Below are 14,414 nucleotides of genomic sequence, written 5' to 3'. Positions count from 1 at the left end.
AAATACGATACAATTTTACACAAGATATTTATTTATTTATAGAATGGATATACTTAAACCTTGCTACAACACTTATAGGCAGTGTACCTAATCGTACAGTAGTGTAGTTTTTAGTAAGTCCGGTTCGTTCCACAGGGAAATCTTTAAACAAAGCTCAACGCTATATTAGTTTACTTTTATAAAAATACAAATATATATATAAGTAATATTATTATTATAAAGGGGGGTTTTTACCGTTTAATGACCGGTTTGTCGATTTTAAAACTTTAGTCGCAGTTAAAACCTAATGTAAAATATAAAATAAATACAAGACTTAAATTAAAGCGTAAAGTAACTAACGATAATGAAATTGCGAATAATAAAAATGCGATAAAATAAAATTGCGATAATTAAAAAGTACGATAATTAAAAGTGCGATTAAATAACAATAAATAAAAGTGCGATAATTAGAAGTGCAATTAAATATAAAATAAAGGAAATTAAATATGAAATAAAAGAATTATGCTTATTTAAACTTCCGTAATCATGGTGTTTGACGTGTTGATTTTAGTTTTATGCCCATGGGTTAATTGTCCTTTGTCCTGGATTATTTAATATGTCCGTCTGGTTTTTGTCCATAACAGTCCATCAGTCATAAATATAAATTGCAAGTGTCCTTGTCAAATTATTATTATACCCGAAGATAAATATTCCAACTAATTGGGGATTCGAATTGTAACAAGGTTTTAATACTTTGTTTAATGAATACACCAGGTTATCGACTGCGTGTAAACCAAGGTTTTACTACTTTGTTAACAATTACACCAATTACCCTTGAATGTAATTTCACCCCTGTTTTAATTATTCTAGTGGCTATTAATCCATTCCCGTGTCCGGTTAAATGAACGATTATTCGTACATATAAATACCCCGCCCATCGTGTCCGATCGAGTGTATATGGTAATTTATAGGGACGCCCAATTGTAAATCTTTATATTAACATTAACAAAATTTCATTTAGTTAAACAAATATAAAGCCCATTAATAGCTCATAGTCTAGTTTCCACAAGTGTCGTTCTTTTGTCCAAACCCCAATTATGGTACAAAGCCCAATTACCCAATTTTAGTAATTAGCCCAACATCATGATTACTTCGTTTTAAATAAGCATAATAATAACTTAGCTACGAGACATTAATATAAAAAGGTTGAACATAACTTACAATGATTAAAAATAGCGTAGCGTTACACGGACAGAATTTCGACTTACACCTTTACAACATTCGCTAACATACCCTTATTATTATGATTTAAAATTAAAATTAAAATTAAAATATAAATTATATATATATATTACGTATATATTGAGAGAGAGATAGAAATAGAATATGAAATTTGATCAGAATTCGGTTTGCTTTATAGCCAGAGTAGAATTTTGGGGCTCCGCGACTCGCGGCAAAAACCCCTTCAAACTCCGCGAGTCACGGAGGATGTATTTACAGCTCAGTCCTTGGAGTTTTCTCTGCCGACGGTTTTTAATATATATATATAATATATATATAATTAATATAATTAATTATATATTATATTATATATATATACATAGTTAACTTGTAATTTTTAGTCCGTTGCGTCGAGCGTTAAGAGTTGACTCTGGTCCCGGTTCCGGATTTTCGAACGTCCTTGCGTACAATTTTATATTTTGTACTTTGCGTTTTGAATCTTGTACTCTTGTGATTTCGAGACGTTTCTTATCAATAATTGGAACCTTTTTGATTGTCTTTTGTACTTTTGAGCTTTTTGGTCGTTTGCGTCTTCAATTCGTCGAATCTGTCTTTTGTCTTCACCTTTTATTATTTAAACGAATATCACTTGTAAATAGAACAATTGCAACTAAAAGCTTGTCTTTCTTGAGGAATAATGCTATGAAATATATGTTCGTTTTTAGCATTATCAGGAGGCTATCAGGATTTTCTTGTCCTTCGCGTCCTATATGGGTTTCAAAGTTTATCAAATGGATGTGAAGAGTGCGTTTTTGTATGGTGAGATAAACGAGAAAGTGTTTGTTGAACAACCGCCTGGTTTTGAGGATCCGCATTTCCCAGAAAAGGTGTATCGACTAGAAAAGGCGCTATATGGTCTACACCAAGCTCCTAGAGCTTGGTATGCAACGTTGTCCAACTACATGCTTGAAAATGGTTTTCGGAGAGGTGTCATTGATCAGACACTTTTCATCAAGAAGAAAGGACAACATCTTATGTTAGTGCAGGTCTATGTTGATGATATTATTTTCGGGTCTACAGATCAGAGTATGGTTGATGAGTTCGAGAAGGTTATGCAACGGAAGTTTAAGATGAGTTCCATGGGAACTATTAAGTTTTTCTTAGGTTTGCAGGTAGCTCAAACGGATAAAGGCATCTTCTTACATCAGACGAAGTATGTTGCTGATATCCTTAAGCGCTTTCAGGTAGATACAGAGAGACCAGCTAAGACTCCATTGTCGGTTAATCATGGGATTTCACCAGATAAGGAGGGTGCTCCAGTGGACCCTACTTTGTACAGGGCTATCATAGGTTCTCTAATGTACCTAACTGCTTCTAGACCAGATATAATGTTTGCGGTGTGCCTGTGTGCTCGTTATCAGGCAAACCCTAATGTTCATCATATGTTAGTGGTCAAGAAGATTCTGAGGTATCTAAAAGATACTCCCAGCTTATGGTTATGGTATCCGTGTGAGGATGGTTTTGATCTCACAGCGTACAGTGATTCAGACTATGGAGGTTGCAAGAAAGATTTCAAGTCAACATCAGGAGGGTGTCAATTTCTTGGTAGCAAACTAGTAACCTGGCAGTGTAAGAAGCAGACAGCAGTGGCTCAGTCCACTTGTGAAGCAGAATATATTACCGCGACCAGCTGTACATCACAGGTTATCTGGATACAACAGCAACTACGTGACTACGGTTTGAAAATCTCTAACACTCCTATTTATGTTGATAATACTGCTGCCATAGCTGTCACTAAGAATCCCGTAAATCACTCTAAAACGAAACATATAGGGATTAAATACCATTTCATTAGAGATTGCTATGAGAAAAAGTTAATTGATGTAGTGCAAATTGACACTACAGCCCAAAGGGCTGATCTCTTCACAAAAGCTTTTGATAAACCACGTTTTGAATTTCTATTAAATGAGATAGGTGTTAAGTTGCTTCAAGATGTAGTTCCTGAAACTGAAATTCCTGAAACTGAGGTTCCTGACACAGAGGAATCTAAGCCTGAGACTGAGTTGTGAATGGTTAGAAACTGCTTGTAGAGTTTGAATAGTTTTGCATGATAGCTTCTAGATCATTTGCATTTTTCGTTTGCATGATAGATTAGTTTTTACTGAAATTTGCATGTTTGCTTATGTTTTTAGATAGTTTTATGCTTTTGTACAGAGAAAATCAAAAAGCCATAAAAATTGAAAAACCAGAAAAACAAATAAAAATTAGAAAAATAGAAAATCCATAAAAAGTGAAAAATCAGAAAATGAGTTGCTTGTTATGTTTGTGGGGAAGTGATTGCAATACTGAACTGACATGTAAGTTGTGAAAAACAAGTAATACAGGATGATTGATAATATGTTGGTAAACTTTATTGATCTAATTCTAGATAGAGATGATCACACTAATAACGCGTAAATATCATGATGAGGAAATCGTGGAAAGGTTTACAGCGGTTGAGGGTAGTCACCTACTTATCACTGAATATGTACCGAGAAATGATTGAACAGAAACTCGACAGACGGTTGAGGTCTCCCCTACTACGATTTATACTCGGTAGCAAAAGGATAATTTTGTGAGTCCCCAAGGTGAGCATATTTTGTCTAGGATGCATACTTGTTTCTATTTACCTTTATTACTTGGACCGAAATCCAACAACATACATATCGGGTACCCAAAGGGAGGTGTTTTCTCTAAAAGGGTTGAGAAGTGCAGTTTTGTATCACAGACACAGAATGATTTTTAAAAGGCAACATCATCGGGTTCTAGATTTCCACATACGAAGATTGGTTTTCCGTGCAGTTATAACAAATGTCAAAGACAGTGGTGCGTCATCATCATGTTTAGTTGTAATCATTTATTTATTTATTTTGTTTATGTATTGTAAGGAGAAAATGCAACATCAGAAAATCCAAAAAAAAAAAAAAAAAAAAAATTGCAAGTTATGGATTGTTTATGTTTATTTATGTATTTATTTCAATTTGTAAATAACATGATGCACTACATAGCTGCAAGAGAATCATGGATCAAGAATTGAACAGAGTTTCAGAGATTCCTCGGTTATCAATGTTTGAGACAACATACATTCCAATCGGAGACTTATTTGAACGATTTCGTTATCTACATCCGAGGGGGAGAATTTATCAGATCATCAGATATAGAGAACTTAAATCATTTAGTTCACATCTCAATTAGTGAACTTTACATCTTTTGTCTGTGATATGGGATTGTGCCTATTGACCTGGATAGAGGGAATATCTTCTGGAAGGTATCTTAGCGTTCCATCACTCAAATATATATATCACTTCCATCCATCCAACACCATACATCATACTATTTCCGTTTAAGTATGGGGTTTATAGCGGCCGGTATGCGTCCTTAACAGAGTATGCAATAAATTTGGGATTAACAATGTTATCTGAAACGAAAGGTATAAGTTTAAGGTAGAAGCCAAAGGCTGACAGGGTTGCTAGAAACATCGTGAGATGGTTCTGTTCAATAGAATCGAAAGTACATTGATGTGATAAGAGGACAGCGTCAACAGGTTTGTGCTCAATTGTTCTACCCGAGAAATCGTGCGATCTCAAACGAGGACTGACTTTGTGATGTAAATCTGACATTGAAAAATGTTAAAGTAATTAATCTAACGTGATCATCGAAGTCTAGGGTGAAAGTTGATGAATGTTTATTGATATATTTGAAGGTTGTTCTGTATATGCTTTAATGAATAAGTTCGTGAATGAACTATGGAATAACATGTCAATATAGTTCAGTTCTGATCCCCGAATCAAAAAGATTCAATCAATTTTATATGCCAACTCACAAAAAGATATGTTATTCTTCTGGAAGTGTGACTGATGATAAGCAGTATTATTTGTTCCTATGCTGATAACATCATGAATTTGTTAATGTTAATGCTTTATGAAACTGATGTTAAAGGTTTATTATCCACAGATCTAAAAGGTTAAATGTTACTGATTATATCTGTTATTATATTGCTGATCATGATACACTTGATCTTGTACAGTTATTTGCTTTGTGTATTTGCATGAGCATGCATTTCTGAATTAGTTTGCATTCATGTGTTAGTTGCATGTGCATTTATATTTCATCTTTTAAGTCCACAACTCAGTTCTGGGTAAGGTTTACTGTGAAAGGAACCTTAGGTTTCTTATTGTTTTGAATATAAGTTGTTTTGAGCTTAAAGGAACAAAGCGTGATGTTTTTTATTGTGGAGATCAGTCCCAGGGGGAGTTAGTGTAAATGGGTAAAAGTCTGATATTGAAAAGTGTTAAGTTTTAAAAGTTTTCAAATGTCAGACCACCGGCCGACAGTCTTTACATCCGGCCGATGGACTCAGACCCTCGCCCGAGTGTCAAGACCATCGGACCGACGGACTTGACCATCGGCCGATGGTCACTGACAGGGTATAAAAGGACCCAGCGACGAACGGGTCAGTCACTCTGGCCAAAATTGTGTGATTTTACCCTAATTTTCTGAAGTTAAGGAGAAAGGTTTTGATCCAGTTTTTATTATTCATCTTTTCTTTGTGATCTTAGCGCCGTAAACAAGGTAACATAACTCTTAATCGTTTGTTTGTAATCGATGATTTAGTGTTCGAAGTATAAACTTTAAATCGGATGAGTTTTATTTGAGATCTGTTGAAATTGATGTTTGATGTATGATAAACGGCCCCTTTAGCATCTGTTATAACAGGAATTTGAACTAGAAACGTCAAATCGGACGATTTGATCAATTTCGAGTCACAGATCTGATGAACTACCTCCGGCCGAGGGTCTCTGACCATCGACCGATGGTGTCCATCGATCGGCCGGACATCTTGTCACTCGGCCGAAGGTCGTTATTTGACCAGTGTGTGTATGTGGTTAGACCATCTGCCGTAGGTCTAGACCATCGGACCGATGGTCTCCACCATCGACCGATGGTCATTTTGTTGGACCGATGGTAGATTATTTTGATTAATTTTAATTGAATGATTGGTCTCTGATAATTTCTGTGATGCCCATCTAATGCTAGTGCTTGTAGTTTGTATTAGAATGTCAGGTGGCTCATTTGTTGGTCAATGGATGTTCAACATCGACCGTAGGAGAATCCTAGCTAGATATCGACCAATCTTAGTAGAACAAAAGGTCATTGCGACTCGACAGACTTATAGTCCTTGGGAACAGATTGGGTGTCAGGCTTTCATAGATATTGGGGATTATTACTGTCCTGCTCTACTTAGAGAATTTTACGCCAATGTTGCTTTAGAGGATGGTAAGAAGAAGTTTGTACACTCGGGTCTATTTAATCAACAGTATAGGTGGACTTTAGAGGAATTCTCAAACCTGTTAAACGTTCCTCATACTGGGGTTAAGATACTGTTCCCTAGCAAAGATATCAGAAAGATTCCGAGTAGATTCAGATTGTCAGATGTTATTGTTAGGATATGCAAGCCAGAGAAGGTAGTGTATACTGGTAGAGTTGAGGTTAGTGATGAAGATATCTTGCCACAACATGAGATACATTTGAGAATCATCAAAAGAAATGTGACTTTTAGGAGAGAAGGAGATCATTTGCTGTCTGGTACTGAAGTCTTGTTTCTATATTGCCTACTAGAGGGTATTCAAGTGAATGTGGGACACTTTCTCATTCATGTGATGAAAGATTTTCTTGAATCAGAAGAACCATTCCCATATGCAGCTTTACTGTATAACTAGTTTGAGAAACTTGGTGTGATTCAACATGAAGAAAAGTTAGTGCCAGAGGATCCCATAATGGGATGATTGATTCTGATGTTATGTTTATGTTTGATTATTTTCAGATTATTGTGTAATTTGATAATGCTAGCCTGTTAGCATTGATACGGTATCTTATGTCTGTAATGATCTAACTTTGAACATGTGATTATGTAACCGTGATCGTATTAATGTGATATGTTCTGTGATGATAAATCAGTGATACTTAATTAATCATGAATTTAACGCTGATTAAGAATTGTGTTTGCAGTTTTTGTTAATCATGTCAGGTGCACAAATGGATCAAGAACAAGCTGTCCACAGTTCTGAGACTGAATCATCAGGAGGACCCACATCTACTAGTCTTCCAGGGTTGAAGGCGAGCCCTAACTCTAATCTGATGGCGTGTCTAAATGACAAAGGTCCAAATGCTAGCAAGTACAAGACTGTGATTGAATTCTTGAAGCGTTCAAGGATATTTGCTGCGGTGTCAATGCCATGTACTGCTTATTATTCTCATCAGAGAGAATTCTGGGCTAACGCTAGAGTGGAAACTGTTGATAATAAGCCTGTGATAGTAAGTCGAGTATGTGATCAAGAGGTTAAGATATCTGAGTATACTATTCGGAACACGTTTTTGTTTGAGGATGATGAGAAAATGCCCAAGAGACTGTCGAAGACTAAGATTACTGGATGTGTGCTGAGATGTGAGTATGCTGGTGATATTACACGTGCTACGATCAAAAGAAGCGGATTCACTCCACTGTACAGATATCTGTCTTTAGTGATTGTTAAGTGTTTGAGTACGTTACAAGGCGGATTTGATGAGCTGAGTGAGATTTATCAGGGAATGTTTGCTGCCTTGATTCTGAAAGCTGATTTCAATTTTTCGGGTGTTATCTTTGATCTGTTGATGGAGAATGTTACGAGCCAACAATACTTGATTTATCCGAGGTTCCTGCAGATAATGATTAATGCTCAAACTATGGATCTACCGAGATCAAAGAAGGACGTCATCGAGCTGAAACATATGACTGATCTTACGTTTAATTGATTAAATCAGAAGAAGAGTGCTAGTGATGGAAAGCTGGTGTGTCATCTTGCGAGGGAAGATTATCAATGTCCACCAGGCAAGAAGTGGAGGAATGAGAACAGTCTATCTGGTCATGAGCCTGATTTTGAGCTAGCAAACAGTGATGAAGAGGTTGATCAGCCGATGAATACTCAGGGTACAGGTGGTTCTGGTACTGGAGGTTTGGCTGATGAGCCCGTTGATGTTAATACTGGTATTGGTGAAGAAGCTCCTAGAGGTGAGAGGAGACGTCTGGTAGAAGATGAAGGTTCTCAGGTTTCTACAAAGATGAGACCGAGCAAGAGGTTTAAGTTGGTTTTGAAGAATCCAGGTGGTTCTGCTACAGGTGCTACACAAAGAACTGCACCTACTCAAGCACAAAGTCAACAACAGCAACAAAGTCAGCCACGGAAACAAACTCAACCGCAACATCAATCACCGCCAATTGTTCAACAATTGTCTCAAGAGACTGTGTCTACTCCAACTCCGGAGGCACCACATACAGGAGCAGAAGGAGGAGTTAGTTCATCTGCGCTTCAGAATCTGAATGATTTGTATGTTCAAGCTATGGCTGATAATCTGAGAATGAAGAAGGATATGGATGCGAAAGTGGAGGAGTTGAGAGAAGAGAATCATGTGAAAACTGAGGATGTTACTAGGTTGAGAACTCAGGTTGATTTGTTACAGAAGAAAGTTGGTGATCAATCATTGTTGTTAACTGCTGCAAAGAAAGAAGCTTCTGAAGCTAGAAAGGTGGCAGAGTCGGCTTTGGCTAAGATTACTGCTTGGGAAGAGAAGTTTGATCTGGTTGAATTGCCAGAGGGAGAAACTGATGTTCAAATGGTGGTGGCTCCTGGTACTTCAAAAGAAACAGCACTGTCAGTAATTCCTTTACAAATTGATTATAGTTTTAGTGAATTCTTTTCTAAACAGGATGAGCTCAAGCATTCTGTTGTTTATGATGATTTAGAGGAGGGGGAGATCCCTCACGACTTCACCAGAGCTGAGCTGGACGAGCTGGTGCGTCTAGAGCAAGAAGAAGCTAAAGCTGCTGATGCACAGTCCGATGATCCGCCATCAGAGGATGATTCTTTTGGCCCTGAGATTTCTAAGGATATCGATGATGGGGAAGTTGATGGTTTAATGGAAGATGTTACTTTTGAAGAATATCCTACGTATATGAATGATAGGAATGAAGATCTTCCTGGTTTTGAGGAGTTGTTTAGAACAGATGACGAAGTTTTGAATCGAAGGTGTAAAGAGAAAGAGAGAACTGAGGTTTTGCCTGAAGGGTTCTTGCCAGTCAAGTATAATGATGAGGTTGCTGCGAAGTTAGAAGCTGACTGGCGTGATATTTTGAGGATTCGAAAGTATTGTGAAAAACCGAAGCTTGAGCCAAAGTATTTGAAGATGATAAATTTGAGGAAAGGTGCGAAAGGAAGGATCTTGGCCTGGGCATACATTGAAGAATTCAACATGTTTGCAATTAAACGAGAGTTTGGAGTTGACTACATCAAACATGGTCATGAGTTCAAGTCACTGCCGTATTTTGAGCTTATGCAGATTGCCAGGTTAAAGATGTTGTATTGTGGAATGAACGATCGCTCATCATTGTTGGTTAAGAAAGTTCGAATCGCGTACAATTCGAATAACTGGAAGGATTTTAGACCACAGTATCCGAGGATTAAGTACAGGGTTGATCCTATTAATGGAGTATCTCGACAAATTTTGAAGTATAAGCCGGCAAAGACTATGAAGAAGGTTCCGTTAAGAAAATTGCCGCAGAATTGGAGTCAGAGATTTCGTTGGTGGTTTTATGATGATCGTTCTGAGGAAGCTGTGATTGTTTTAGATAAGCTGAAGGAAGATGATATCGATTGTATTCGTCTGTTGGATCCGATCTGGTTAAGGAACTGTACCGAAGCTGATATTTTTACTTTGTACTATAACCGTATGCTTTATCGTCGTGAAAACAGGGTACAGGCTGAACAGTATGTTAAAGTGGCTAAGATGTGCTACTTGAACAACATGGTGATCGATCCGTATGATGACTGAAGACTTATGGAATAGAACTAGGTCTTAGGGGGAGTTTGTTGGTGCATAAATCCCGAGTTCTATTACGTTTATTGTTCTATTTGTTATGTACTTGATATTTCAGTCATATATGTACGTGGACACTTATACTTTGTGTTTATGATGCTTAGTATAATGTCGTGAATAGGTCAAGCAGTCGGTTGGCTGCTCAAGACCATCGACCGATGGTAGGGACCATCGGTCGAGGGACTGTCACCATCGGCCGAAGGTCCCCGACCACCGGCCGATGGTCGCTATACTTAGTATAAATACGGGTTTCGTGATTTTGTGTTAGGTTACACACCATAAACCCTTAGGCCGTCGTATTACTTGCTGCTAATCGTCCCAAAACCCTTACCAACCGAATACACAGTCTTAGGCATCGATTCTATCAATTATTCATTGGTTAATTCGATCCCGTTAGTCTAATACGTATTCGACTCATTCTAATTAGTGTTTCCGCCATTAATCTAGATACAACGTATGATCTAATGTCCAAACTACATCTACAGTAAGGGTTTAATTTCATATCCTTTTCCTTCGTTAAATGGTCGTCAAGCTTGTATTTGAGAGTACAATCCGAGTTTAATGTAATCTAGCTTACCTTTTCTTAGTTTGCTTTCTTAATGTTGTTGTAGCACACAAGCTTAGTCTTGTTCTAACCTATATGTATTTCTTCATGAATGCCTTCATTTCTTTGATGAAGCATCATTTTAATATAATTCTGTTTTTTTGGCTATAAAAAAAAAAACTCCAGCCTTAAAATCTGATATATAGGTGGGGGACACGGACTCATACCATGGTCAAAGCTACTTTCGGTTATTAACAATGGGGTAAATATTTAGGCACTGCTCATATTGCACATGGTAGCGACTTAAGACATCATTTATTAACGTTCTCATTAATTAAATGACTTTTAATTAACAGATGACAGTAAGTTCTACTTATTATTATAGCTCTTCTGTATGATGCTACTATCATAACTAACGTGTTTGTACTATACTTTCGTGTATTTATCCTTTTGTATTTAATTTTTGTTGGTTAACTAAATTGTATCCGGGCGTACAATGTCATTTCCGATATAAGTAACTAGCAAGTTAGCATTCTTCTTTATGTTACATACATAAACACGTCTTCTGAAGTGATCAACTAACACTTAGTGATAAGTAAATATGTATGATTTTAGCTTATGTGTTATAAAAGTTTGTTTAGAGGTCCAACTAGGAAGATGACAAGTGACATGTGATCTATATATCATTCTAACAAGTGTCTAGGATCTTAGATAAAACACAACATAGTTCAAATGTAGTTTCTTGTTGAGAAATTGATAGTAACTACAATCTTTAAAATGTGCAACCATGACAACAATTAATGTTCCAATATGGTCAACTTCACTTCACTCACAATTACTAGAGTACTGGCCAACTGTCTAAACTCTAAATGTCTAATAAGTGCTTCATCAATACGTTAAAACTTATGAAGTTCAAAGCAACTCTAGTTTGGCCTTTACATTTGTTGTACTCAAAATGAGAGAAAATATAATGCAAATTCTTTAGATGCTCTTTAATGCCAAAAATACATACAACAATATGATGGACTATCGTCTATATATTTAACAGTTGTATAACTTTTGTGGAATCTTTTTAAATTTAAGTAGAGCCTAATCCTTGTACTTAAGAGTTTGAATCGAGCTTTTAACTTAAACTCAAGAAAAACCTCGATACGAATTAATAAACTTAGATAAGACTCGATCTAAATTACTTAATAAAAATTCGACTCAATATGTTTAAATAAGCTATCACAAACAATTATTATACATATATGGAGTATATATTTATTATACTTAGAGTCGTTACTGATCGAATACGAGTATTTGTTTTAATATTGTTAAAGTTACACCAAATAATGGTAAGGTAGTCCTCTAAGGATTATAGAGTAGATGCGTACATATACTATATGTGACAGTGAGATGAAGAGAAAGAAAACTATATTATATCACTTAATTAAGAAAGTGGAATATTTATATATATGACTTAGTTATTGACTTATTATTATTTCAAGGTTTATGGCGTTGAGTGTAGATATAATCCAAGTGAGCATCTGCAAGAACTCTTCTCTTTACACACTCTTCATCTACATTTTTACACTCCTCTGTTCCCATCAACTCCTGCCATATAATAATTCAATAATAATTATTTTAAATTATACCCAAATAGTATATAACACAAAATAAATAACAATATTATCAATTTAAAAAATGATCAAAAAAAAGTCACAAAAGATGGTAACTTTACATTGAATGAACTGAGTTCTTCCAAGTCAATAGGTGAGTTTCCACTTATGTTAATGGCTTCATCATACAATTTCATCATTTTCTCATCTGAAAATGTATGAATATTAAATATGTTAAAAACAAACCTCGGATGTTATAGAGAGATTCATGAAGGTATGTAGGAAAATAATTAGTAGTTAAATTAAGAGCTAGATAATGAATAATAAGTTACCAGCTGGTTTGGTGTGAAAGAAACGAGCAGATGTAAGTGAAGATAAGGAAATAATGAAGATTATTAGGAAGGTCAAAGAAACATTACAACGGAAGTTGTGGTTCATTGTCTAACTATTATTGAGTGGTGTTGATTGTATGTGTGTATAGAATAGAGAAATAGTGTTTGTAATGTGTATGTGTTGTTGGGAGTTGTGGTGTGGACGGATACTTAAATAGTCCATGCAATGTGACAACGCACTGATTTATTGACTCATATTGACTTTAATTAAACAACTTGTTTATTGTTTATTTTTCTTTATTATTAAAACAATATTATCCTATATATCATAAAAGATCTTATAGTGACAAGGTAGTGTCATTTTTCTTCACCACTGAGTCAATGTGAGTTTAGATACGTACTAGTGAAGTAAGAGATGTTAGAAATAGAGTATAAAATGATAATACGTGATTCTTGAATCCTGATATACTTTTTAGATCAAGTACTTTTACCCTATTAAATTTTAGATTTATGAAATTTTAACTAGGATACTGATCAAACTTAAAACTAATACTAACATGTTCCAGTGCTTAAATTAAAAAAAAAAAATATGATTGGTAGATTGTTTTAACTCCGATAACCGCACAAACCCGATTGGAATTTAGATTCGCGAGGGTGTAATACAAGCAATCAGATTAATCTGCCCAATAAGATTGAACAAATTAATATCTAAGAGAATCGAACTCCGGTGTTGACCGGAATTCAATTGAAGTATGAATTAACTGTAATCTTATGAGGTGATTTTGGCAGAGTGATGCAACAGTGATTGTGTTGTTGTAATGAATAACTCATTGGGTGTATTTATAGATGCCAAAATTTTGTTAGAGGGAATGATGACGTTGCATCAGTCCCTTTCATGGTTGTAACAAACTATCGTAACAAACTTTCCTAATATCATGGCCTGACGTGACATAGACGTTCCACTTGTGTGTTATGACCCAGATATTTTGATGTCCGTGTGCAGGCTACATGGTATCCTATACACTTGACCAAATTTGAAGGGCTTACGTGTGAATACGGCCTTAAGTCTACAGGGTAGCCGGTGACAACTTTATTTATGAGTCTCTCCAGTTTTACAAAGTCTTATACGAATAAGGCTTATTTGATACAGATCGAATATGCGTATCATCAGACAGAATAACAACTTCCATTTGTTTCTGAGCATGAAAAAATCAAATTAAACATCAAAGACAATAAGAACTACGATAATTTTTTGTTTGTATGATGTGAAAACAAACATAATCGGTTAATTTTTGAGACGACCCGTCCTAATCCATAAGGACGAATACAATAACATATGGTTACATTGCGAGGTTTTGACCTCTATATGATACATTTTACAAACATTGCATTCGTTTTCAAAAGACAACATTTCATTACATCGAAAGTTGACAGGTATGCATACCATTTCATAATATCCAAACTATAAATGACCTAATCTGTCATTTACTTAATAATAAACTTTATTGAACTCAACGACTTGAATGCAACGTCTTTTGAAATATGCCATGAATGACTCAAAGTAATATCTCTAAAATGAGCAAATGCACAGCGAAAGATTTCTTTAATACCTGAGAATAAACATGCTTTCAAGTGTCAACCAAAAGGGTTGGTGAGTTCATTAGTTTATCGTAATCAATCATTTCTATAATTTTAATAGACCACAAGATTTCATTTATTCAATAATCATACACTCGCAAGTGTTTAAAATTCATTCATATGGATTGAACACCTGGTAACCGACCTTAA

The 14,414-nt window shown here is 35.6% G+C and overlaps 1 protein-coding gene across 1 annotated transcript; it reads right to left on the bottom strand.

Moving 5' to 3' along the window:
• Window positions 1-11,994: 11,994 nt before the first annotated feature.
• On the bottom strand, window positions 11,995-12,793 carry LOC139866931 (uncharacterized). The gene is made up of 3 exons (XM_071855233.1): window positions 12,627-12,793; window positions 12,417-12,502; window positions 11,995-12,289 (listed from the first exon to the last, which is right to left on the bottom strand). The coding sequence occupies exons 1-3, from the start codon at window positions 12,730-12,732 to the stop codon at window positions 12,179-12,181; spliced, it is 303 nt and encodes a 100-aa protein (XP_071711334.1). The 5' UTR covers window positions 12,733-12,793; the 3' UTR covers window positions 11,995-12,178.
• Between the last annotated feature and the right edge of the window lie 1,621 nt (window positions 12,794-14,414).

This window comes from Rutidosis leptorrhynchoides, chromosome 1 (genome assembly GCF_046630445.1).
Source record: "Rutidosis leptorrhynchoides isolate AG116_Rl617_1_P2 chromosome 1, CSIRO_AGI_Rlap_v1, whole genome shotgun sequence".
NCBI classification, from domain to species: Eukaryota; Viridiplantae; Streptophyta; class Magnoliopsida; order Asterales; family Asteraceae; genus Rutidosis; species Rutidosis leptorrhynchoides.
This window is presented reverse-complemented; position numbering and strand designations above follow the sequence as displayed.

What these genes read in the sequence shown, in the direction of transcription:
- LOC139866931 (XM_071855233.1), bottom strand. Translation starts at nt 12,732, where the DNA reads ATGAACCACAACTTCCGTTGTAATGTTTCTTTGACCTTCCTAATAATC. An exon ending in CTTTCACACCAAACCAGCTG is followed by an intron (nt 12,503 to 12,626) that starts GTAACTTATTAT and finishes ATACATTTTCAG; the next exon opens with ATGAGAAAATGATGAAATTG. An exon ending in AAGAACTCAGTTCATTCAAT is followed by an intron (nt 12,290 to 12,416) that starts GTAAAGTTACCA and finishes ATTATATGGCAG; the next exon opens with GAGTTGATGGGAACAGAGGA.